The 26,508-nt window shown below is 44.8% G+C and overlaps 2 protein-coding genes across 9 annotated transcripts in view; both read left to right on the top strand.

The window, feature by feature from the left end:
• The first annotated feature begins 385 nt into the window (after positions 1–385).
• LOC133391334 (DNA topoisomerase 3-beta) lies at positions 386–4,180 on the top strand. 2 transcript variants are annotated; one of them, XM_061644898.1, is made up of 8 exons: positions 386–692; positions 785–1,532; positions 1,603–1,731; positions 1,806–1,877; positions 1,954–2,548; positions 2,658–3,315; positions 3,391–3,518; positions 3,596–4,180. In XM_061644898.1, exons 1-8 carry the CDS (start codon positions 602–604, stop codon positions 3,749–3,751), a joined length of 2,577 nt encoding a protein of 858 aa, XP_061500882.1. In that variant the 5' UTR covers positions 386–601; the 3' UTR covers positions 3,752–4,180. The 2 variants fall into 2 exon arrangements, with proteins under 2 accessions (XP_061500882.1, XP_061500881.1); XM_061644897.1 differs by having other exon boundaries at positions 419–692; positions 3,391–4,180.
• A 3,106-nt stretch (positions 4,181–7,286) lies between these two features.
• Positions 7,287–26,508, top strand: part of LOC1274321 (tyrosine-protein kinase Fer) — a 46,475-nt gene continuing 27,253 nt past the window's right edge. The window contains exons 1-4 of one of the 7 annotated variants that reach the window (XM_061648105.1): positions 7,533–8,051; positions 14,906–15,054; positions 15,578–16,052; positions 18,685–18,875. In XM_061648105.1, the coding sequence (XP_061504089.1) occupies positions 15,857–16,052; positions 18,685–18,875 (387 nt within the window). In that variant the 5' untranslated portion in view covers positions 7,533–8,051; positions 14,906–15,054; positions 15,578–15,856. Of the gene's footprint in view, positions 7,494–7,532; positions 8,052–14,905; positions 15,055–15,317; positions 15,343–15,577; positions 16,053–18,684; positions 18,876–26,508 lie in introns of those variants that run through there. The other 6 variants (XM_061648102.1, XM_061648109.1, XM_061648110.1 and 3 more) reach the window with 6 other exon arrangements.

The following is a 26,508-nucleotide window of genomic DNA, read 5'->3' as shown; positions in this document are numbered from 1 at the left end:
TTTGGAAACTTATAAAATGATTTTCCTGGGTGTTTTGTCCAAAAATTCTCACAAAATCTTGCCTCACACTTCCTTCGCAATTTGTATTTAGAAAAGTTGTTTACATCGAAGCAGCAGTGAACAGAGCTTACTTTGACAGAAGTTATCGCCTCACTGGTAAATGACAGTACTTTCGTGTGGGACACTTTTTTAACGCCAGTTTCACGTCGGTTTGTCGGTGCTAATACAGCAGAGATGCTCAAATTTTATATAACAATAGTCAAACATAGCCAAACAACCAACCAGCGCCCTTTCAATGAGCGATGAGCATCTCGGCTAGATGATGTTTGTGTTGCGATTATGAGGGTTAAATTGCACAATGTCACTCGCAGTGTAATGTCATCCGAAATGACCGGCGCACGCGCCCTCCGTCCAGCTGCCAAACTACTGTCAAAATGAAAAAACGAGAAAACGCCGCTTTGGACTTGTATATATTTCCCTGCAAGCGTATTTGCTGCGAATAAATAAGCGGCTTTCAGATATTGTAGTTATTTATTCACCAATCAGTACCAGGCGTTGAGCGTACTCTTTCCCGTGAAACCCACGCAAGCCCACTTTCACGATGAAGGTTGCGCTAATGGTGGCCGAAAAGCCATCGCTAGCAGCCTCGCTAGCGAGCATCCTGAGCAACGGGAAGTGTTCGGTGCGAAAAGGTACGCCCAGGCGGTGTCCCGGTGTCAGCCAGCCGCTGCCCGCGTTGCAGCCGCCGATCGTGCTCACGAATCTCCGTTCTCCAATTTCGCAGGTTCGAACAGTGCATGCTCGGTACACGAGTGGGTGGGCCAGTTCCGGGGCGAAACGACGCGCTTCAAAATGACGTCCGTGTGCGGGCACATCATGGGGTTAGAGTTCGTCGGCAAGTACAACTCGTGGGACCGCGTCGACCCGGCCGAACTGTTCGCCTGCCCGACCGAGAAGAAGGAGTCCACCCCGAACCTGCGCATGCCGTACTTTCTCGCCCAGGAGGCGCGCGGCTGCGACTACCTCATACTGTGGCTCGATTGCGACAAGGAGGGCGAAAACATTTGCTACGAGGTGATGGCGGCCGTGTCCGACTCGATCCACAATGTGCATTCCAACCGGGTGACGTACCGGGCCAAGTTCTCCGCCATCACCGAGAAGGACATCAAGTACGCGATGGACAATCTGATCCACCCGAACGAAAACGAGGCGAAATCGGTCGACGCACGGCAGGAGCTGGATCTGCGCATCGGCTGCGCGTTCACCCGCTTCCAGACCAAGTTCTTCCAGGGCAAGTATGCCGATCTGGACGCGTCGCTCATTTCGTACGGGCCGTGCCAGACGCCCACGCTTGGGTTTTGCGTCCAGCGGCACGACGAAATTCAAACGTTCAAGCCGGAAACGTTCTGGTACGTGCAGGTGTCGGTGGGCGAAAGTCCCGAGATCAAGCTGGAATGGCACCGCGTGCGCGTGTTCGAGAAGGAGATCGCTTGTATATATCTGAATAAGGTTAAAGAACAGAAGGAAGCAATGTAAGTAGGAAGGAAGCGATGTTGAGCGTTGCAAAGTTTCATTACAATGTCCATCCCTCCGTGTCGTTAGCGTTGAAGCTGTTAGCTCGAAAGAGCAGGTCCGTGGACGTCCGCAAGCACTGAACACCGTCGAACTGATGCGTGCGGCCAGTGCAGGTTTGGGCATCGGTCCCCATACGGCGATGCAAATTGCTGAAAAGTAAGTCGAGCCATTCGATTCGATCCAATTTGATCATGCCAGCTTAACGTTCGTTTTTTTTTCTCCCTTTACAGACTGTACACCCGAGGTTACATCAGCTATCCTCGAACAGAAACCACACAGTATCCAACCAACTTCGATCTAAAGTATGTTGCGCTGCACCAAAATGTCCCTTTCGCCCCATTAAATTCTATCCACCCTTTGCTCCTTCTCATTGTGCAGTGGAGTTGTACGACTATTGCAACCTTCGTCGGAGTTTGGCGAAGAGGCGAAGGCAATCGCCCGCGATATGACGCACCCGCGCAAGGGTAACGACGCCGGCGACCATCCACCGATCACGCCGATGAAGCTGGCCTCGCGCAACGAGCTCGACGGGGACAGCTGGCGCGTGTACGACTACATCTGTCGCCACTTTCTCGGTACGATTTCGCGCGATCTAAAGTACCGCACGCACACGACCAAGTTCCGGATCGGGGGGGAACTGTTTACCGCCACCACCAGCGCCCTGATCGATCCCGGCTTTACCAAGGTAATGACGTGGCAGGCGTTCGGCAAGAACGAGCTCGTGCATCAGTTCGCGGTCAACGACAAGGTGAAGATCAGCGACGTGCGGCTGGTGGAGAGCCAAACGGGCCCGCCGGACTATCTGACCGAGTCCGAGCTGATCTCGCTGATGGAGAAGCACGGCATCGGTACGGACGCTTCGATCCCGGTGCACATCAACAACATCTGCCAGCGGAACTACGTGGCGATCGGGAGTGGCCGTACGCTCACACCGACCAACCTGGGCATTGTGCTCGTGCACGGATATCAGAAGGTAAGGCAGTGTACAGTGTAGCCTTAGCGACGATCTAGTGAGCTGTGGGTTTTAATTTGTTTTGTTTGACAACGCCCCCCCCCCCCCCCCCTCCCTGTTTTCATGACAGATTGATCCGGAGCTGGTCCTGCCCACGATGCGGTCCGCCGTCGAGCAGCAGCTGAATCTCATTGCGCACGGTTCCGCCGACTATCGGTTGGTGCTGAAGCACGCCGTCGAAATATTCCGCCTCAAGTTCCTGTACTTTGTGCAAAACATCAGCAACATGGACATACTGTTCGAGTCGACGTTCTCGTCGCTCAGCTCGTCCGGCAAATCGCTGTCGCGCTGCGGCAAGTGCCGCCGCTACATGAAGTACATACAGTCGAAACCGGCCCGCCTCCACTGTCCCACGTGCGACGAAACGTACACGCTGCCGGTGAAGGGTTCGATCCGCGTGTACCGCGAGCTCAAGTGCCCGCTGGACGATTTCGAGCTGGTCGCCTGGACGAACGGTGCGATGGGCAAGGCGTACCCGCTCTGCCCGTACTGCTACAACCATCCGCCGTTCAGGGATATGGTGAAGAACTCGGGCTGCAACAACTGTCCCCATCCGACCTGCGCCCACTCGCTGTCGCTGCTGGGCGTGTCGAGCTGCATGGAGTGCGAGCGGGGCGTGCTGGTGCTCGACTCGACGATGACGCCGAAAACGTGGCGCCTGGTTTGCAACGGTTTGTGTGACGTCATCGTTAACTGTTTCGCCGATGCGGTGAAAGTAACCGTGGAAGGTAGGGGAGGGATGACGGAAGCGTTGAGTGCATTTAAACGTTATTACACACCGACATTGTGTTACCCTTTTTCAGCTGAATCGTGTGAAGAGTGTGGCGCCCAGCTTGTCACAGCAGTCTACAAACAGGAAAAGTCCCCTTTCAAGGACGAGGTTACGGAGAAGAAGGGTTGCATTTTCTGTTTCGCCGAATTTATGCCACTGGTAAGAGATGACACAATGCTGCTGCTGCTCCCTTTGCTCCTTACCAGCGCACCCACATTTCTTTCCAAATCCCTCAGGTTGAGAAGCACAAAGCGGTCGAGATGCGCCGAAACCATGCCGGTGGACGGGGCGGACGGGGCCGAGGTTTTCGCGGCCGAGGTGGCAAAGGAGGCCGGGGAAGGAACAAAGCACCCAAGGACAAGATGACACAGCTAGCGAACTATTTCGTGTAGTGTTGCTAAGCGACGCGGCGGTGCGTATCCCGGTGGCGTATTTCCGGTGTTCAAATTCCGTGCGCAGTAATGCATCATCCTTCAGTCCAACAATCAATGCGCCGCGGATAAGCGCGTCTGCAAACAGCTTTGCATTTGCAACTGAATCCTTTCCGATCCTATCACAACCACTCCCCTCCCCTCTCCACCACTCCTTCAACTTCACGTCGTCATTGAGCCCGCCATTGAGTTAAGTATGTGTGTGTGTTGGATTTGAGAAGAAAAACGTGTTACACTATCTTCAAAAGCTAGTATCACCCGGACGCCAAGGCGTGTCCATCAAGTCAACAAAACACAAACCTTATTCTATATAAAGAATTAATAAAAATCTCTCCAAAATGTTACAAGTCATTCGCAACGCAAGAAAAACGGTGACATGTCTTACGGGAATTCTGTTGTCTTGTGTACGCGGTAGCGTTGGTACGTGGAAAATGTCATGAGCAAATTTTGCCCAACACGTGTGACTCATCGGACATTAATCTTTACTCGAAATTTTATATTTTTGGTAATGCAATTTAATTAAATTATTTTAATTTGCTACACAATACTTATCTTATCTTTTACCACATCTCTTCACTGCTTGCGCAAAAATATTGGAATAGAAATCTAGAAACTACGCACGCGATTAGTATTCCACGGGCGTATAATTCCCGATCAGCGACAGCCAAAGCTGCTCGATCCGCTGCGTAAGCGGCATCTTTGCGGCGAATCGAAGCAGCGGCGCAGTAAAGAAGAACGTCAACCGGCCTTCATCGTCCATCTGATCGCGGACAAATGCTTCCGTCTCGCGATCGTTCAGGTATAAGCGCCTTCCATCCTGCACGACGTACTGCTCCGTCAGTCCGCGCGCAACGTCCATCGACAGCAGGATGGGCTGCGCCGGATCGCACGTCCCATTTTGCGCCGGAACGTCCGGCACCGGTTTGCAGAGGATGAACCCTTGCCGCGGTAAAATCCGTTCAATTGTCTCCAAAAGCAGCGGCATGTTTACGAACACGTACTCGTTGACGATCAGCAAGTACCGTGCGTTGGAGGCGGTGGCGGCACGGTGATGATGCTGCAGGCGCTTCAACCAGTCCGCCGCCGACCCGTTCGTTGCGTTCGTTGGGTGTGCTTTCGGATGCACGGTGGGTGCATGCAGCTCGAACCTGTGCACTACACGATGGTCGTTTTGGGCCCAGGTGTGTCGGATGGTTCGCCGTAGTGTGGTGCTTTGTTTCGCGGATCGGATAACGATCGATAGCAGTGGGCCACTCGGGGAAGCCTGTTCCGCCTGTTCCATCTCCACACGCAGGAGGGCGATTTTTTGCAACAGTTCACTATTCGCCTGGTTAACACTATCGTCCATCCGGTTCGATATTTGTACTAAGCATATCAGTATGCCACAGACGGACGCGATACTAATCACTACGGAGCCCAGAGCCAATTTGTCAATCGCACCCATCGTTAACGCTGCAAAACCGCAACAGCTTTGTGCCCGATCGGCCGTGAGAACAATCGACCACCAAGCAGATGCAAACACGGCCACCCTGCCTGCCACCACGTTTGAAATTCAACTAAACCCTTTCGGGAAAGGGCAGCAGCAGCGAACGTGTACGTGCTGCTGTGTCGTGCCGCGCTTATATCCATCAGTATTGGTGAACGCGGCACATTTGTACGCAAGTCAATAAAGATAGGCGGCACCTAATGGACCGGGCAAAAAAAAATCGCGTCTCTGCTTATCACACCAAACAATGCCAATCTTCACCAATTATCCACCGATTCCGCCGTCGAACCCCCGGAACACTGATGATTAGCGCGATCATGTCTAGCGAGTGTGGTGCACCTTCCCCAAGTGGGACGCTTGGGGAGGGCTTTCCCGTGCGACGTGGAATCCTTCACTGATTACACATTATCGAGCCTTTTCCGTGCAATTATGGGTTGCTATGACAACGATATGTCATTTAATTAATCATTTTAATCGATGTGTGATTTGAGCGATGGATTGCCTTTTTTTGTGGAAGTATTTTTGTTTCAGTCTGCAGAAATTTTGAATTTTGAATTGCAGTACGCTCAACGGTGTAGCACGCATTGGTATAGATATTATTATAAAATTTGCGACTAAACCGAAACTGAACCTTCTTAATGTATGTATTACCTAACCGGTTAGGCGGATATACAAGTAAACGATATAAATAGATATATTTTTAAAAAGTACATACAATATTTTTTTAATTCTGATTTTTGGATCACATTTTCAAAACATGTAATGCTAGGCATTCTAAAAATATGGGATCAATTTGATTGTCCAATAAAAAGTTATTATAAAATTAATGAGCAAAACACACCCGGATAGGTGGATATAGAGATAATGGTTAAAGACGAATAGAATGAACAGATAACAGCAGAAATTCTTACAAATTACACACAATTCGGATGCATGATTGTTGCATGAAGCATCATTTTTTTAAATTCCATTTGAAAATACCTTTCTGCTCTTCCAAGTCCAAATTCATAGCAAAACATTTACATATCTCTTGGTTTTAAATATCTTTTATCATTTTTAAACAACAGTTTCATTTCTTGAAGCCACGCGTGTCTACCAAAACACCACAAGTTTTCAACACTCCATGTTTACACTTTTCTTGTTTTATGTTGTTAGAAGAATCCTAGCCTTCCTTGAACTTCGTTTTTCTTCTTTTTTAAGACAAAATGAGAATGAGAACTCATTCGTTCAATATGCTTCACAATTGTTGTGTTTAATATACCATATCCGTTTGTTTTAATTAAACAAGAAAATGATAAAATAATCTATATATTTATATATATTCTACTTTTAACTTATTCGGCGAAATCTACTAAAAAAAACCTGTTTCAATCAGTGATCACGTGTTTATATATCTACTAAATTGATATCAAAATAAAAGTGTGCAGGACGCCAATATTGTGGAGAGCGGAGAGTAATTTGCCTCTCGCATTTTGTTTTGTTCGTTCTTTCTCATTCTCGCGCTAACCCACGTACTCGCTCTAGCAAGACGATATTAGATGTGCCATCTCGTTCTTGCACACTGCACGTTCATTTCAACGAAAGCTTAACGAAACCGACGATGATGATGACGATACACAGTGGAATCAACATCGGTTTCAAATGGTGAGAAAAACAGAAAACCAGAAAACAAAGATTTTGTTTATATGATTTAAAATGATCTTGATTGATTAATGGTTGAACCTTTTAGAATCCTTAGTTTAAACAAGAATATATTTTAATTTGTCAATGTCTAAATGACATTCTTTTTAAATTTTAGGCTCATCATAACAAACATTGCAATATTAATAAAAAAGCGAACGAAAACCTACAACTAACATGCACATTGCTGAAACATTAGTTCAAATTGCATGTGAAAAATAGCGCAACATTGAAATGATTTCTGTCCAACACCAACCCCAACTTTCTCCCACTGTGCGAAGGGGTGGTTTGCAATCCGATCCCGATGTGTTTGTCGCTCTGCTCTCGGGCCCGAGCGCCCCATTCATTCATTCACAAAGCAACGGGCGCGCGCGAACGTGGTACGTGATCAATCGCTCCCTTTCCTCGTAAATGCCGGCGCGGCATTTCTGTTGTCCCACACAGGTACACCAACTCTCTCACACACCATCACACTAACACACACACACACACAAGGGGGTGTGAAGTGCGTTCTGTGTGTTTTCTCGCGGCTACACGGTAAGGCTTTCTTTTTCGACTCGCGGGCAGGACTGTGTTTGTGCGTGTGTGTGTGTGTGTGCGTGTGTGCGTGTGTGTCTATTTCCTCTCTTTGCCACCCGCGGCGATCGGTTCGTCGTACGTGTGTGCAGTGCGTTTGTTGTTTGCCCTATCCTGCGGTGCCTTACCGAAAGGTGTGCATGGTGACAGTGTGTGCGTGTGTGTGGTCATGATTTTAAGGGGCGATAAAGGTGTGCAAAAAATATAGCAAGAAGATGTGTCTGCACACATCCGTGTTGTATGGGGCCAATGCAGTTGTGTTTTGTGTTTGATTATGGCCATCTCCTCCTGTGCCGATTGGTGAAGATTTGTGTGGATTCGACGATCGAGCGTGTATGCGTGAACGGGCCCAAAAGAGTTATCACCCACCGTTTCGTGTGAAGCTGAAGATCGGTTTCCCTACCTGGGGAGAGGTGCTTGGTGCTAGTGCTACCCTACCCTTCCGTAACATATATCAACCTGCCGCATAAACCTGTTCCCTTTTGCGGCGCACCAGTATATTGCGATTAACATACACAGGTGAGTGAGAAACGGTTCGGTGTGCTGCACGCAAATTTAAATCACAACTGTCTGCGGTGGTCGCGATTGTTGCGACCTTTCGCCTTCTCCACTCTCCCCCCTGCATGCGTTCGCTTTCAGGCGCATTGTCGCATTTCAGGTGAAAAGGAGAAGGGAAATGCAGCAACGGCAAAGGGGGGCTTGTTGTTTTCGTTGCATCCTATCCCGTTTTCATTCCGGTTTCTCGTCTTTCTTTCTCAACACAACGACAACGACCACGACGCACAACATCCAACTCTTCCTGACCATGTTTTGCCCCCCTCACAGGCAAAGACGGGTCCAAGCGACGGTCCAAAGCAGCAAAGCGCAAAGACAACAAAAACACCACCCAAAACGGCGCACCGATGAACCTAAAAAACAACAAAGCAATCGCTGCTATCCATCTCTGCCCTTTCTCTCTCTCTCTCTCTCTCTCTCGTTCTCCCCTTCTTTCCCTCTCTCTCTGTCTCTGTCTGCCTGTCGCCGCTGACCACACGGCTGTTTAGAGGAGGCTGACGACGGCTCTGGCCGCCGTCTCACGGGAGGCGAAACGCCGAAATCTTTTACTGGTTGTACCGTGTGTGTATGTGTGTATGTGTGTGTGTGTGTATGTTAGCTCTCGGCGCGTCGACCCAAAAGGCGAAGAGAGAACGAAATCCAGGTGAAGAAGAAAGCGCAAAACATCAGAAAACCTGTTTCGGGCTCCATAACATCGCACTGCTTGCTCCCTTCTGCACGTGTGCGTGTGAGTGTTTGTCGCTTGCTATGATTGTGTGCGTGTTGAGAAGACGGTGGTGGTCGTCGAAGAACATTGGGCGACGGCCCCGCAAAACTCAACTTCCATCCATCCCCCTCGTACATCCCAACCGGTGGATGGGATGGAGGGGATGTGTGGAATATGTTCTCGTTCATAGCTGTTGCTACTAACGCGCAGAACACATTGGTGTTTCTATGGTTATTAGCAAAAGAAGAAGAAGTAGAAGAAGAAGAAAAAGGCGGCTGGAAATCGTTATGCCTGCCCCCCATGCCCGATCACACCGCGATCGAAGCTGATCGATGATTTGTGCGTAGCTGCTTGTGTGCTGCTATGTTGCTATGTGCTGGCGTTAAAGATCTACAATAGCTTAATTCTCTTATCCAATGCACATCGAGAGAAGGGAAGATCGAGGGAAAAGAGAAAGAAAAGGCTGCTTCTCGCTTTAGAATGAGGTTCGGTCTGTTTAAATGGCCAATCATATTACCAAGGCAGCTTCAACGCAAATGTTCAATTATGGGGAAAACCCTACATCTTCGTTTTTGCACCATGAAGCGCTTAAACAGAGCCAGTACTGCTGCTGCTGCTGGTGTTGGAACTGGATTTTTTGCATGTGTTTTTTTAATTTCTGTCTTAAGGAAAGGTTTGAAGGTTTTGAGCGCTTTGATTTGTTTTCAAACGTTTTGAATGGTACTGTAGATTGTATTTGGAATTCATTTGAAAGGATAAAACTTATGTTGAAGATTGAAAGAATTGATCAAATTTTGAACCACGGCTTAAAAACGATTAGTTCTGAAAAAAACAGAGCAGTAAAATTGTTTCAATTGAGTTGTCTTTTTTTATGATAAAAATCACATTAAACAGCTGTCCAAACAGCATTCGAAACGGATTTTTTATCGACCGTAATCTTGTTCCAGTTTTAATGAAGCATTGAAAAATGTGTTAATATTTCAATATTTTAAACAAAATGGCAATAAAGCATGAGATTGTGACGAAACGTAGGAACATGTTGAGAAAATTGCGTTAAATAAGTGCATTTCTAAACCATTTCAAATCAATTGTTGAAATAATTCTAAACTATTACAAAATGATGCCAAACTAAGTGTGTGTGATCGCCACTTAGCTTGTGTCAAGATCGAATGTCAAATTCTGTTGGGATCCTTATTGTTCGCAAAAAACAATCACAGAGCAGTGGTTGATCAGCGACCAAGCTGTTTGATCAGATGTAGATTTGAGTCTAGAAATGATCACGACGCCTTCGCCGAATCTTCCTTTGTCGGTTGCAGCGCGTTCGTTCCGATTTGCTCTTTGCTTTGCTCGTTCCAAACCAATGGCAGTGTGACTAAAAATGGATATCGTGCAAGTGGAAGCACAAATTAGAATCTTTTTTCACTTTCCCAGCACCCGCGAGACGCTCGCTCCCAATCCCCTGATGCTTCTTCACGTCCAACTGAGTCCTCTCCCCCTCCCCCCTCCCCCCCCCTTTCCCTGTCTGTCCGGGGAGTGGAAACTTCATATGCGTGTGTGTTTGCGCGTATGCGATTCCACGGGTTCGAATTTCCTCCGTTCGCTGGCAGTACGGGCGACGAATGCATCCCCACGACCCCAACCAAGTCACTGTGTGTGTTTGTGTGTCATTGTCGTTGTCGTCGTCGTCGTGATGTTGGCCACCCTGTTTGGCCCAACCGGTTTTCGGTTCGGCACGGACAAGGTAAGGGGTAAGGGAGGGGTACGAAGGTACGAAAACACGGGGTGGCGGATACGGCGGAACTCACGAACATAACACACAAATAAAAGGAAGGGTAAAAAAGAAACAACATAATAAAAATAAAATAAAGCCACATAACACAATTCACTGGCGCTGGCCTGGCCTGGCCCGGCCTGGTTCACTAGTGTGCGAGTAGCTGTGTGGACAAAAGTGCAACTTTAGCACATCATCATCATCATCGTCATCATCGTCATCGATCCACGCACCTACACGTTCGTTCGTTTGCGTGGAGTCAATCACAACCATGGCAAGGAAATGGATAAGGGAGGGAGGGAGGAAGAGGGGGGATGAGGGAGAGAAAGTGCACCGCGCCATTTGGAGGTTGCTCTCCTATTGTCGTTGGAGCGGCTCGAAGCTTATCAAAACCTGCCAGAGAGCTTGGGCGTGCGTCCCTCTTGCCACATATGAACGGATTGTTTGGGAGCAAACGGAGCGAAATGGTGCTGGTGATCGGTGTCATCCTGTTCAGGCCCACTGGCTGCCAACCTGATCAGGCGACATGCGGGAAGAGGTGTGCACACTGGGTGACCGCAAAATGAAGCAGAAACAAAACACAAACAAAAAACGCACAAATCGCGCAGCGCTCGTGTGAAAGTATTAGCATTAATACAGACGCACTTCGTGCTGGCTTCATCTGCGAAGGAACTGCTGCTTTTGTAACGGTCGCTTCAATACATGAATGTCCGTATCAATGTCTTTAATGAAGCTATTTGTCTCTACATAATGACGTAACAACGCCATTCATTTTATAATTTTAGATGCAGGAAAAAAAGCTTTCTTCAACATTCACTTAATTTCGTGTCAACAAGTAGATTGGAGTTGAGGTTGAAAAACGATCTGGCGTTAATCCAGATAAAATAGAATCTTCTAAATCACATTACCAACAACGCCATTACAATCGTATCTTTATGCTTCGCTGCGTAACAATACACACATACACACACACACACTCACACACCTAAGCTGCACTTTAACGGTGCATTCTCGTTCTGCTCCACGCGACACTAGTGCGTGAATGTGTCGCCAAACCGTACGCAAACGCTCGCGCAAAGAGCTCGTAGAATCCCGATCGGTTGGAATAAAATGAATGAACGGGTTTCTTCTGCCGCCCGGGGAGGGACAGAGAACGCGATGATAACACATACACACCGTAACGGTAGCAGTCTTTTAAAAGCTTCCCTTATCATCGGCTTATCAGACCGAGATCCGAGGGACAGCTGTCCCGATGTGCGCTGTGTGTCTATATTGATTTAGTGTTTGCCAGCACACTTACAATTTGTAACATCAAAGAGGAGGACCGTTTTGAAGCGAAGGGTTGTTGCAGGGCAGTATTGGCGGCCCCTCCCCGCCATCTCACCATGTTTGCCATGTAAACCTGTTTTCGCTGTCAATAATTACAGTTGGTCGTGTAGGGAGTGTGGAATAAGAAGTGATGATGGACAGCTTATGGAGGCTTCATTTCCCAACATAAAACGTTGCTTGCCTGTGGTGGGCTTCTTCCTTGCTACCTTGCTTGATGTGTGCGTCCAGTAGTCCGTAGGATAATGATGAAGATGATGAAGCTGGGATGAATGCGTCAACAGGTAGTTTGATTCCTGTTTTTTTTGCATTAAGAAGCCAATACTCCCATACAGTCCGCCGGCTGGAAGAATAACGTACTCCAGAAGAAGTTCAGCTTGACGGGGAAGAAAAATGGTTCTGCCTAGGCCCTACTTACATGAGTACCAAAACTACTGACCGCTAGTAAAACGCTACACCCCTTGTATGCGCTCGCTCATTTCGCTACTTAAATTTCGGCTTCAAGTGTACGATTGAAGCATTTCTCTCTTACGATGGGGAGGTAGGCTCTTGTTATGATCGTCGACAGAGACATCCAGTGATGTTTGTTTGCTGCATGGAGTAGTGCTGCTCATAACCCGTTCTGCTGTGGTGTGTTTTGTTTCTGCCTTTTCGCTCTTCTTGCTGCTTCCTTTTGCTCGCTTATGTGTGGTGGGGAAGCAACATATTTTATGGTCTGCTTTGTTTCAGAACGAAGCCCCCAAAGGTACGTACATGGGTACGGGATTGGTGTTCGTGTTGAAGTACACCTTTAATCGTCCGTTGGTCCAGGGTCCCGGTGCAACGAGAACCACTGCACTGAGACGGACGCTTGAAGTGTCTAACTTGGCGTGTGAAGAAGAGACGGGAATCGGAGGTGTAGGGTGCGGTGAGGGAGTAGTAAGGAAAACAAGGAAAGAAGAACTATAAGTGAAACAAAAGATGAAATTAGGCTCAATGTAAACAAATGTAAACTTCCATGCTCTATTGTGCTAAAGAGCAAAGTACAGAAAGAATCTTTAAAGAGGTAAATGAATTGTCCGATGAATTACAACTGTACTTGATATTTGAGTTTGTAAGAGAGTTTCATTTATTTGTTAAGTACCTTTTTGAGTATATGATAATGATGAATTTATACCTTTAGGTTTCTTGATATTGCAACAAGAAACGTTTTTCCTTCTAAAAATCTTCGTACTTTTTTGTCCTATCAAAAACCGTGATACATTGTTGATTGAATTCCCCAAACATGATTACAAAATGGTTTACCACACCATGTAGCATTAAGCAATATAAGATGCAATAGGTTTCGATCGTCGTGGACAGGCAATAAGTAAAAGATGCACACAATTTATACATGCCCACCAACCATTGGTTCAACCGGTTTTCCCGATCGATTAATGCGTGATGTGTATTCCATTATCATCGATAACCAGTTTGGTGATTTTGCGAGCATTGGCATCGGGTCCGGTAATGAAGCATATCCGCCTGATCCAGTTTTGCGGCCAGCATGCAACATGATTCCGAGCCGAGCCCGTCGACTAAGAACAATGATCCACTGTGTTGCGTTTATTACTGTTATCGTTTGGCTGCTAGGCAAGCATTATTGTTATTTATGTGTTAAGGAATTACAGAAAAAAATCGTTTACATTGTTTACTAAAGTTGTTGAAAGATCACTGTCGACTACCCTTGATACTTTTAGCGACGAGCTTCTTTTTAGCTAGATGTCTTCAATTTGCTCAATTGTGAGCAAATTCTGAACGAGTGTGGATGAGATTTCAATTGGCCGTGATTGCCGTTAACTTACTTCCAATCGCCCTTCATTGTGACGTCTGTTTGGAGTCATTTAAGGCACTCAAAACCAACGTCGGGTTCGGACCTACGGCAGAAAAGCAGGAGATATGTATGTAGGAGACATTCTAGATAGAAATCTATACATCTCCCCCGAACTGCGAATATCTCCCTTCGATATCTACTGAAACTAATTGAATATAAAACAATAGACTTTAATCAGTTTTCCAATTGGTTTTCGTATCACATAACACTGTTTCCTACCTATCATCTCTTTGCTAGTCTAAAAATGACAACTTAACATTTGTTCATTTCAAATAAATGTTTCAAAATCGTTCAGAATAGTGGTGTTAAAAACGGGTCTTTTTGAAGATCAGCTCAGTTCCGGTTCATTCATAAAAATGATCCGGATCAGTTGATCGGATCAATCATTCAATCGTTCGTTCTCTGCTAAACCTGTCAGTTAATGCCAAATCTGGAGTCAAAGAGAAATGAGAACATCTCAGGACTCTGCCAAGATTTATTGGTTGTTTCCCAAAAAAATTTGGATGGTTCTCATAGTTTTTTAGCTCGTTCCCACAATTTACTAAGCGCTACCCATTTTTTTCAATTGGATTGTATGGATGTCCAATACGACGATACCAAAATAATGAGGAAACTATACAAAAATATATGGGAAACGGTGAATAAATCGTGAGAAAGACCCAAAACATTACAGGAATCACGAGGCGAAGAGATGCAGTACTTGTTAACGGGCGAACGAGATAGTCAGTTATATTTTCATCGTCATTGTCGAGTGGACGATGAGCTAAACATATCGCTAAAGCTGCATCTACACGATTAGCGCAAAAGAGTGAAGGTCTCAATGTTTATATGGAATTGATACCTCGCACGCAGATTTCTCCATACGTTCCGTTTTGGTATAAAAAATCACACACGCGTAAGATATGTCTGATCTGCTATCTAAAGAAAGAAGAATAGTGATCCGAAAATGATGCCTGCTCACTTGCTCATTTGGCGCATTCGAGCATTCCCCTTTATTTCTCTCAGGGAAGCGATGATCCGGATCTTTGAAAAACTGATGCATGTTTCACTCGCTCAATTTACTGATCCGAATCATTTTAACGAGTCCGGATTTGATCTTACATCACTAGTTAAGAATGTGTATCATAGTTCTAACAATTACATTCTCTTTTTTCTCTTTGCAGATCTCAATTCTGGGGAAACCAGACTAACGCTGAGATGAAACAAACATTTAATGATCAAAATAAGCATTACAGCATTCCAAAACGATCTAAATTACTCTTGCTATAATCAAACTTAAATTGATTACTACAAACACTTCAATTGAGCACCAGTAAAATCAATCATTGTACAATAAATTAATCTTTTTTAAGGAATTTCTTTTTCCTATTGCAATTTTCCTTTTTGACTAATGGCTTTTGATTTTAAGGAAGTGTGCAGTTTACCTTTTTAATGTAACATGTTTCAAAATATCTACCGTTACTGAACTTAACAGGCTATAGATTTTTCATGTAGCTAAAGAGCGAGAAGGTTAGGGACCTCACATTATCAGTGATCGATAAATATAACAATCGAAGAATATAACAACGATGAAATGTACAACCCCGTTTAGCTCGTCTGAGTATGTTGGTTAGTGTAGAGCGTCGTCTTTAGTTTAAATCGTGCGCAAAGGACTGCGCAAACTCTACGATGCGTTGTGTTTCTATGTTCAAAGTTTCTGACGAAAACGTTCACTATGGGTTAATGTGAAGTGGACATAATGTTTATAGAGTATTCTAGTTTGTGGGAAAATTGTGCTACGTGAAAATTCGTTCGAATTTGTGTCTCACATTTATCCTTATCATTTCAAAACGCAGGTTCAATAATATACCTCAGTAAAAACAGTGCCCAGTGATTTTTATGTAGCTCTCAACCGTCTATCGCTATTCCGTAGCAAGCATCGTGTGTGCATTCTATAGTGCGTTTTGTGTGTGTGCGTGTGTGTGGTGTAGCGTATTCGAGGTAGCGGGAGATAGCTTCGGTGATATTTAGAAGTGCCAATCGATCAAGTAGCTAGGGGACGGTCGAAACCGTTTCTTCCGGGGTTTTGCCGAGAAACGTCGGTACCCCAAACAGCAAAACCGCAGCCGCTCGCGATGGGCTTCTCGTCCGCCCTGCAGGGGCGGGCGGCGCACGATGCGCTGCTCAACCGGCAGGAGGCCGAGCTGAAGCTGCTCGAAACGATGAAGCGCTGCCTGGCGCAGAAGGCCAAGTGCGATCGCGAGTACGCCGTATCACTGGCGGCCGTCACCCAGCAAGGCCTCAAAATCGATCGCTCAGATGATCTGCAGGGTAAGTGATCTTCAAATACAGAACTAATAGAACAAGTAAGAACTAATACATTCATTATGTATCATATACTGGGCGCCTCCATGCTTTTGCCGTTGTTTTATGTGTTTATTTAAGCAGGTTGATGGTTTGTTGATGAATATACAATTGAATTATGATTTTTTTTTTCACTACAAATGAGGATTATTCGAAGCATGATACAAACAACAATATGATGTACCCAGTTTAAAATCTGTATTAAGTTTTTTTCATCCTTTTTCAAATTCCACCTGAAAATGGAACCATTATTCATTCGAATTGTTTGCCAAATTGATGAATCACATAAACAATTCCGGAAATTGATACTTACCTTACTTACCCTTCCACACGTGTGTGTGTGTGTGTGCTTTAAACCCTCCAGATTGGAGCTTGTTCCGCTAGCAACACACATTTCGGAACGTTCCCACGTCCCAAAGACCGGCAAAGGCACGATCACAGCCAGCAAGCTTTTACTAATGCCGCTCTCCCTTTTGCTTCCTGCGCTCGGTTTTATTTCCCTCCAATTTTCTATCAACCATGCATGCGTCTATTTGTGTGTGTGTGTGTGTGTGTGTGTGTGTGTGTGTGTGTGTGTGTTTGTATGGCAAAAGTTTGGCTTTATTTCACCCTGTTTTACAGCACACCTTCAATCACGCACCATTGCGTGGAATTCATTTTAAACCATCATTCCACCATCGTCGTGCAGCAATAATATGTGTTTATGTGTGTGTGTGTCCCGATGCGTGTCTGCCAATTGTTGTCTTTCGTTTTTCACCTTTAGTTTAGCTGGTGATACTTTCGGGAAGCGAGATGCGTAAAGCAAGCATCGAAAGGGAACTCTGGCGGAGGATTAACCACCTGCTCGGAAGAGTGGAAGAGTGGGAGATTGGGGAACGTAAAACTTTCGCTTGCATTCGACGCTCATGTTTTGACAGCACTTTAAACTGAACTGAACGGTTCTTCGATTAGAATGCTTCTTCTTTGCGGACGTTCCGAGCTTAAATGTTTATTTTGGCTACGATAGGTGTGCCGTCCTGTTCATGCTCGTACTGGCCAGCAAGATTTTTTTTTATCTCTGTCTTTTTCTCTCTTTTAACCCTTTTCTAACGCTGTATTTTTTCCACTTGCGTGCGTTTTATACATGCAATTTCATCCACGCTCTATACGCACACACTTCAGTTATCTCACGATAAATGTGAGCCACGCGTTTGGATGTTATTTTTGGGTGGTTGTTTTTTTTTCTCTCACTCTCTCTCTCTATCGTTGGTTGTATATGTGTGTTTTGGTTTGTAATTAAAGAAATTTGCGGAAACCGAAATTACAGCTCCATGATCCATGATTCAAACGATGCCCGGTGGTAGTGGGGAAGCTTTTCCTGCTTTATGTTTGCTTCCAATTTGCAGCAGCGAAGTTTATAGCTACGTAAAGTTGTTTACCATACTAAAAATAGCAGCCACCTTCGTATTTTTGTGGCTGTTCAGTAACATTTGTTGAATTGATACCACACTATCCAATAACAAAGAACCATTATTTGTTTGGTGCCGAATTTAACTGACTAATGAAAAAAAAACAACAAAATTTGATAGAAATTAGCAAATGCGAAGAGCTCTCTTTCTCCCAACCTAAAACCTCCGTCAATGTATAGGACCTCCTCTCCCAAAAAAAAACTCCCCGACATTGTCTCATGTAATTTGAATACATTGTCCGTTTTGAAGGTTTCTTTTTTTTATACCTCGCTAATGCAACAATGCCTCACTCACTCGCCTGCAAATGGGGTTTGCGGTGAATATTAAATGTATACCAACAAACTAAACAAACACGTTTGGCGCGCAATTGAAGGGTAACGGCCAGGGGCAAACGACAGTGGGCTTTTTGGCGAATGATATAAACATAAATTTATGCAACTCATCGAATCCGTAACCACCACACTCAAACATCTTTTTCTATGTGCGAGTGAGATCTGTTTTGCAATTTTGGGGGTAATTGGTGTTAGTTTGTAGATATTGTTTTAGTTGTTGTTGTAATGTTCGTTGGATTTTTCGTATTTAATTTGCTCTTTTTATTTATTTTTATTTGTTTACGGCGGCACCCACACTCTGATGACAGCTCCACAGTACGCTTGCAAAATTCCCCTAATCGATTGCAACACTCCCCTAAGTGATTGCAAACATCCACAGCTTGCATGCAATATTCCCCTACCGATTTGCAACATTCCCCTAAGTGATTGATTCGAAACCCTGTAATCTAATCTGGATGCAAACAGCAATAAGGCAAAGCCGTCCCTCTGGAATAAAAAAAATCTTGATGCTAATACTTAGGCAATAATGTCTTGTTGATTTGTTTTGTATTAACTAGTCTAATATAATCTAATAATTTAAACAAGCGGAACCTTTTACCACCTCAACATGCTTATTCGCGTTTGAAATGCCTGTTATGCTTGCAATTCTTGATAAAAATTGTACAATGTTAACATAATGCTTTGATAACTTTGATGTATCATTCTCATTACCACCATAATTAAATACTTCAACAGTAAACCATGTTGCTCAGCATCTGATATTTATTTATCCATTTCTTTTCCGCGCCTTTGTGCCCGCAAACAAACCCCGAAACACAGGAAGTCACGTAATGCGAGCGTGGCGAAGCTTCATGGAAGAATTGGACCATACGGCCAAACAAATTCGCACCAACGCGGAACAGCTGGAAACGGTCTGTCACGAGAAGCTGGCCAGCCTGTACCAGGAAAAGCGACGCGTTAGAAAGCAGTACCAGGAGGAGCACACCAAAATCGCCACCCAGTTCAGCCATGTAAGTATTGATTTAGCAGAGCGTTGGTTATTATTGTGTCAAAACGGGTAAAATGTCATGTTAATGTAATACTTGTACTATTGTACAAATGTGGTGTGTTCGCAAGGGACCGACCAAAGCAAACAAACCTATTTGTGGCTTGATAATGCATAATTTAGAAAAGATACACCAACACACACACACATGTTGACCTTTTTACGTCAAACTTCGCTGCCGTGTCGTGCAACTGCATTATTAGCAACCAAAATAGCATAGCAAATGAAATACGTCTGGAGCATGCACGGTCCAGAATCAGGTTACACAAAAATTGGGTCAGTGTTGGGTCAGCTTAGATCACTCCATACGGAAGTTGTGGATTGTTCTAACAACCTCTTGTACCTTTTTGTTTGTGCCTGTACATTATTAGGTACCAACATACGGTGACGATAAACGATGGTGTAGGTTAAAATAAGCAAAATGCTGCACTGTAGGTACGAAACAGATAATAAATGGGGTGTTGTTCTAATATGATAAACCTGTCTGAGTGGCAAGTTGTCCCGGTTGCGAGATATAAGTGGAAATAGGGCGTTGTGTCATTGCACAAGTATGTGCCGGCAAACCGACAAACGACAACCTCCTGAACGGGGAGCAACGAGCAAACCGTGGTGGACAGTCGGTGCTGCTGCTGGTTGAGGAAAATGCTGTTAAAATGTGGTAGCGTCGTCTTGGCACACACATGCGCGAACAGAGACAGACACATAAACAAACTAGAGGCTATTGCAGATGACCGAGTCATGTAGAACACGGCCTGCCATCATCGGGATCTGGTGATGCGACGGAGAGAGGACGGAGTTTTACTGGTGCCTTTCTTCTTTCACTTGGAAGCAATGGAACTTACAAGCGTTTGTTTGCTTGTTCTTGCAGAACCGTTTGCTTTAGTGCTAATTTTGGAGGTTGTCATCACTTCATTTTTGGAAATCTAAAAAATCTATTTAATGTAATAACGTAAGAGCAAGCGAATGCTTTTCCAATTCATTGTTACTGAATGATACATATTTTTTGCCAAGATTTTCTTTACATTGAATGTGATTTAATCCTATAACAAATTTTACAAAAAGGTTCTCATTTTCAATCTCTCACTATAGAGCGTTACTTTTTCACTCTATAGTGAGACGATGTTGGTTAGTGAGTTGATGTTAGGTGCAGATAGCTTGGATGATTTTTATACCGTATTGGTTTTCTTGCACACTTTGCACCAACATAGCGATTCATCGATGTAGGCGTTGGACGAAAAACAACAAACCATAAACAAACATACGTATATGAAGTTGTGTAAGGCCGCAAATACACGACGCGAAAAAAAAATTGTCGAAGGGAATGTCCCAGAATCCTTGGTTATTGTAGGACGTGGACGTGAACCACTTTGCTCACCGACAAATCAGGATCAGTACACCGTCGAAAACTCCAAATAGAATTGGCTGCAGCAAGCTGTCGAGAACCTCAAAGCGCTACGATTTATTAATCAGTACCTGTGCGAAAAGACGCCGCGGAAGGCGCTGACGATGTTTCCGAGTATGCCGCATTTAGCCAACTTTGAGCAGATACAGCCAGACCTGCTACAATGCGCCATATCGGCTGCAGAAATATTTTCCCTGGTGAACGTGAAGCACTCTTATGCTTTCGATGTGCTGGACAACATATTATTGTAGTAAACGTGAACCGATTGATCAACGAACTACAAACGGTGTAAGATGTAATTACCGCAGCAGTGGACAGCTACGGGTTGACAAAACAATCAATCCGAGAGGAGACACATACTGGACAAATATTTTTCCTTTATGGTCCTGGTGGCACTGTGAACCCGTTTCTGCTCGAAACTATTTTTGCGTACACGCGAACTTGCTGGACGCTGGAACAGTTCCTATAACATCCGTGTACAGTTAGCACAGGCTGAATTGATGAAACAGGCATCACGGATCGTATGGAACGAGACATCCATGAGCAGCCGCTATGCTCTAGAAGCTCGCGCCTTGGATCGCGTCCTGCAGGATGTTATGGGTAATCGCCAAACGTTCGGTAATAAGGTGCTTCTACTATTTGGTGATTTCCGAAGGGTACTGCCAATCATCCCGCGTGATATTAATGACCAGGTCCTGCAGCAGTGCATCCGACTCAACATGCTGTTGGGAAAATTTAGGGTATTGCGTGTGCAGGAAAACATGCGTATGCAGACAGCCCAGGCTGTTCAAGATGCTGAAGAGCCGAAAGAGTTCGCAAAATTTCTGCTCCGTATTTCCGTACGGCATATGATATTCCCGGGTTTCGATAAGGCGTATGCCAAGATACCACGGGACTTGATATTACCTGGAACATATGATCCAAAAGGTAAAGCAAATTTATCGCAAACAGTGTGAATTTGGATAAAAAAAAATTATTTATTCCAACCGGTACACCACCCATAACTTAATTTGTAGTATATTAAATAGAAGAAAATAATATAAGCAAAGAACAAAATTTGTTTACAAAGGATCCAAAAACGAAATGATTGAATGATGTAAAGTTCTTATATACCGCCCAATAAACGTAGCGTAGCCCAGTAACCGGGCCATTTTAACTAGTGGATAGAAAATGGAGGGACTCTTCAAACATGTTACTCGCTAAGTTAATAATTTAATTCAAATGAAAATGTTAAAAGCGCAAACTGTTGAAGAGTTTTTTTCATAAATTTATCACTGTTAAACTGTTTCAGTAATAATGCAATGGAATATGATAACTCTGCATGCAATGTCCAGCAGTTTCGGATGAGTTTCGGATGACATCTCGGTTTACTAGAACACGAGCTGACTCGCCAGACCTTTTGGCATTAGCTTTTCGCAAAAAAAACAATGCAAAAACAAAGTTGAATAATTTAACCCAAATAAAGAACGTCTCTGTTCGCTCCGCTGAAACGATGCGGATGGTACGGATGGCGCAACATTTTATTGCACACAATACATTGCACGCCTCACGGGTGTCACGCAGCGAGTGCGTTCCTCCTCCCCCCCCCCCCTCGCCTTCACGAAATCAATTGTGCAGGGCCAAAAGTCAAGCAACGGAAACGGGCAAACGCTCTTCTAATAGCCGATCGTACGCCGCCCTATATGTTACTACGGAGCACAGTGCGCTTAGTGTGAGGCCGTTTGTTTGTGGTAGGAACGAGCAAGCACGCTAACGAATGCATAAATCGTACGGAGGTAACAGCTGCTACTACTGCTACTGCCCGTCACCGTTAGAGAAGCGTTGTTCGTCATCGTGTCTTCTAATTTAAAACAAAACAGCCTCCCTCATCGGTCTCATCATCGGCAGAAAATGGGGGAGGAAACAAGGCGGCTGAACTGTCGGCTAATCATCAAATCAATTAATCCAACACTCACACCGACCGACCAGGTCAAGTGAAGCGTATTTATGGTTGAAATACGCGTTGCTTCGGGCCTGCGACTGAGGATAAACAGGCTGTTTTGGGACGATTCCATCGGGCAAAATAAGCAGTTGTGTGATATTTTTTGTTATTTCTAATGCACACCTTCACTTTGATTCTAGTGGCCAAAATGTCCAAAATCGTTTCGCACCAACCGACCAAAGAGCGCAACCCATTGGCCGATTGAAGAAAACATGTTGCTGCGCGTTCGAATTTATAAGCGCCAATTATAGGTCACCCGGAGCTGCTGCGCCCCGCTCAAGGGTGGGTGGTGGTCGGCCAAACCGTCGTGTGGTCGTGATAGTCGCGCGGCTCACATCACTCCTCCACCCCCCCGGACACACGCTGGCCACCGTTTTTGTGCACGCACACAAACGCAATGTTCGCTCTCTCTCTCTTTCTCTCTATCCCTTTTGCTAGCGCCTGCTCCCACCCTCGATCCAAGATCCAAGATCAGCACGATCACCTTGCCTTTTCCCCTTGACTTGTTTGCCGTTTGCGTTTTGACAATCGTTGGGGGTTTGGGAGAGGGGTTCAGGCCTTTTTTCTCCCCACTTCTTTCCCACATCTTAACCGGTTTTTTTCGCATCCGAGTCAGGCAAATCGAATCGTTCCTTCCTGTGCACCAAAGCTAACGGGCCAGCATTCGCGCGCACACACCACCGTCGGGGCTGACCGTTTGCGCAAGACACAGGACCCACCCCCACCACCGCCCCCCTGATCGGTTTTGCATGGCTCGCACGGAGACCGCGTCGGACAAACGCGGGTTGGAACGTGGCCAAATTCGAAGCCGGAGAAAGAGACTCGCGACCACGTTTGGCACGTTGTAGGTGTGTGTCTAGTGGTACCAGCGATCACACGGAGGGATGGTAGGGTGTGCCTTCGCACGCCCACACACACACACCCAATGCGGGCGGGTGGGGATGAATTAAATGAACAAAATCGGCAACCCTCCTGACAGCAGCAGCTGACTGTATAAATAAACAAAAAAGGCCCCACACGCCACAGGTTGGTGAGCGCGTTTCGTACAATGTATTGGGCAACGCACTACACGGCGAAACACGTGTTAGTTGGCAATACGAAAACAACAACAAAAAAAAACAGACTCAAACACGATAGAAAGTCCGGTTCCGGCTGATGCAATAATTATTGTGTGCAGCAGCGAAAATGAAGACAGAAAAACGAGCATTTTTGGCGATTAATCTTTGAAGTCTTCTTTCTGGGGCATCTTGTGGGTTGGAAATTATTAAATTTAGCACTAATGCCAAATCTAATTAGGAAAAAAATTGTCCTTATCATTCGTCACTACAAGCTTAATCGGCTTAACCATTATGTTCAAACCATGTATGATCTGAGGAATTTGTTAATAAATTCTCCAATCAATGACTAAGGTGTGTTACAGTGAAATCTCTCAACGTGAATATCTCTCTAAGCTGACGGTCCCTTGAAGATTCGCCTTAGAGAGATTTCACTGTATTTGGAATCGTATATTAAACATATGTACTAAGGCACTAAGCCAAATAAAATTCGCATATTGTAGAAAACACATCTTTTAACGTTTTGATTTTCTAATGACATCAGTTAAAGGTAGATGTTATTTTAATAATTTTTGATTTGGATTAAATGTCCTTTTATCCCCACTCAGCTCAGTTTATGGTGAGCATAAACCAATTCAGTTGATGTATCTTGAACCTGTTTACCGTTCCGTTGTTATACTCCAGTTTGCCATTGTCATTCTGCTCCGTACGATCGCTTCCTTCCCGGTTTTTTTCCCCTATCACATTGCTTTGCCACACTTCCCACTCGAGCTGCCTAATGTTACCTATCTATTTGGCCGGTCAAATGGCTTTCCCAATGATAGCCAATTACCCCCAAAAATAGATGATACCTCAAAGCAGAGGTGCCTTGTGCAGCGCACCAAATGGATTCTCGGAAGCTGCCAGCCGCCAGCCTAATGCCAATGTAATCAACCGAATTACCCGCGGCAAAGAGTGCCATGCCACACCAACGCCATCGGCTTGGCACAAACGTCACCCGTTCGGAGCCTACCCCAGCATTCCGAAGAACCCCGATGTCGAGTGCTGGTGGTGTTGGTGGATATGGCTGCATGTTTCGCTGGAAAATATGACCACCTCCACCAGCAGCGTAATGGTACTTGGCTGATAAAAGAGCACTTAGGCAAGCGATGAGAAGATAGGGCTAAGGGCGTGTAGCAGATCCTTTTAGGCTGAAGTAGCTATTTGTGATGTCGTGTCAGTGGTGGTATATTTTAAAGATATTCGAAGAAGAAAAAACACAAAAAGTTTGCTTTATTTGTGTGTTTATTTATTTTACGATATTTTTTTCTTCTTCGTGTACCGTGCTATTTAAAACCTAATTGATACAATTTGTGCCTTCGCTTTCTCGCTGAACGTACACCATGTTCTTTGCCACGTCTGACGCAAATGAAGAAACATTGCCAACTCTCAGAATGGGCAAAGCGTACCATTCATTTCCATTTGCGTGTACATCATCGTGCGCGACTGTTGCTCGTCGCCCAGCAGCATCTCCACATTCCAATTCCATTGATGGTGTACAACTTTTATGCGATAAGTTCCCCGAAAAAAAAACAAAACCAAACCGACAGCCAATTCTTCGACCGATTCCGACGGGACCGAGAGAGAGAGAGAGAACGAGAGTTCTGCGAACCACAGACGTTGGGAAAGCACGCTTAGCACGGAGCACGGTCGAGACGGAATGCTCCAGAACAACAATTGCCATCAATTATCACGGAATTGATATTAATTGGATTTTAGTGGACACTCGTTGGTCGTGCGGGAAATACCGTTCGAACGCCATTTTGCTGTACATCCCCGTGTCGTAACTGATCAACCGAGGGGAGGCTTGAGATGGTCTAACTTTGTTTAATTTGCTACAAAACTTGATTTGCAATGCAGGTAAAAGGTTGAAGAAAATTTGCACCAAAAAATACCTAATGTTAAATGTAAAAAAACGGAAGCGTTTCAAAAAGAGAAATTATGTTGAGATAGCTATTGGCAAACGATGGATTTTCCATTTGCGCCCTGAACTAGGGCACATATCAAATTGACGTAAGAAAAACAAAAAAATACTCTGATTATAAAAGAAACAACAATCTAAAAACAGCTTCGCCCGTTCGTACTTTACGTCTTCGGCGGGCTGACAGCTGGAAAAACCAGATGCTACTAAAACACACCACATTTCGGAAGCATCTGTACGCTGCTGCCCTGCTTTTAATCGCAGTGTTCAAAATTAGAGCAACGCCGAGGCGAGGAAAAAGGGCACCAATCTTTCGTCATCGTTATCGAGTAGGATCAAATAAATTGGCCCCGGACGTTGTTTCCAGATTTTCCGGCCTGAACCGCAGTCGGAAGCAGCGCAGAGGCGCGGTCTGGGCACAATAATGCGCCAGCTAATCGGAACAGTCAGTCAACATGAAAAGGTGCATTTTACGAGAAGAAAGGGTGTGGTAGGAAAATGAATGATTTTCGTTCCGTTTTCTTTTCTTTTTTTGATAGTTGAGTGTGTTGGTTTTTTCTACTCTTTCTTAAAGATGATTTGATCATAACACTAAGGGTGATTGTTGATTGAAACGAGCGTTTTTGGTCTATTCTTTTGCTCTGTAAAAACCCTCTATTCTTCGGCGCATGTATTGTGTGCTCTTGAGTGGGTCTGGTTTTTGTAAATGTAGGCGATAGTAAGGCCTACTTAACTAAACACTCGTTGAAGAAACGTTTTATCCTATTTTTTAATACAAATTTAAAGTGGGAGCAACAGAGCATCATGTTTATTCGTAATAAACTAACATCAATTCAATAATGAAAAGTGTTCTTAAATGAAGAATGTTATTAGTATTTTATATGATTATCGTTAGACTACATGAAATAATGCTCAAGGTTTTGTATAAACTGAAAATGAAGAAAATATCAAAATGCTAATAGAAGGAATAATTGAAAAAATCAGTTGAAGCTATGAATTTTTTTTTATAAAAAATCTGGAATACAGTGGAGCGCCGTTTATCCGGGCTTCTCGGGACTTGACCTCGCACGGATAAGCGAATAACACGGATAATGAGTCAAATGATATATTTTATCACCAATTCCTGATTAATTTTTGGAAAATTATTTTATTTTTTGATAAAAATAACCCAGTTTTAATTATCTTCATGCTTTTTCCACA

This window comes from Anopheles gambiae, chromosome 2 (genome assembly GCF_943734735.2).
Source record: "Anopheles gambiae chromosome 2, idAnoGambNW_F1_1, whole genome shotgun sequence".
Classification (NCBI taxonomy): domain Eukaryota; kingdom Metazoa; phylum Arthropoda; class Insecta; order Diptera; family Culicidae; genus Anopheles; species Anopheles gambiae.
This window is presented reverse-complemented; position numbering and strand designations above follow the sequence as displayed.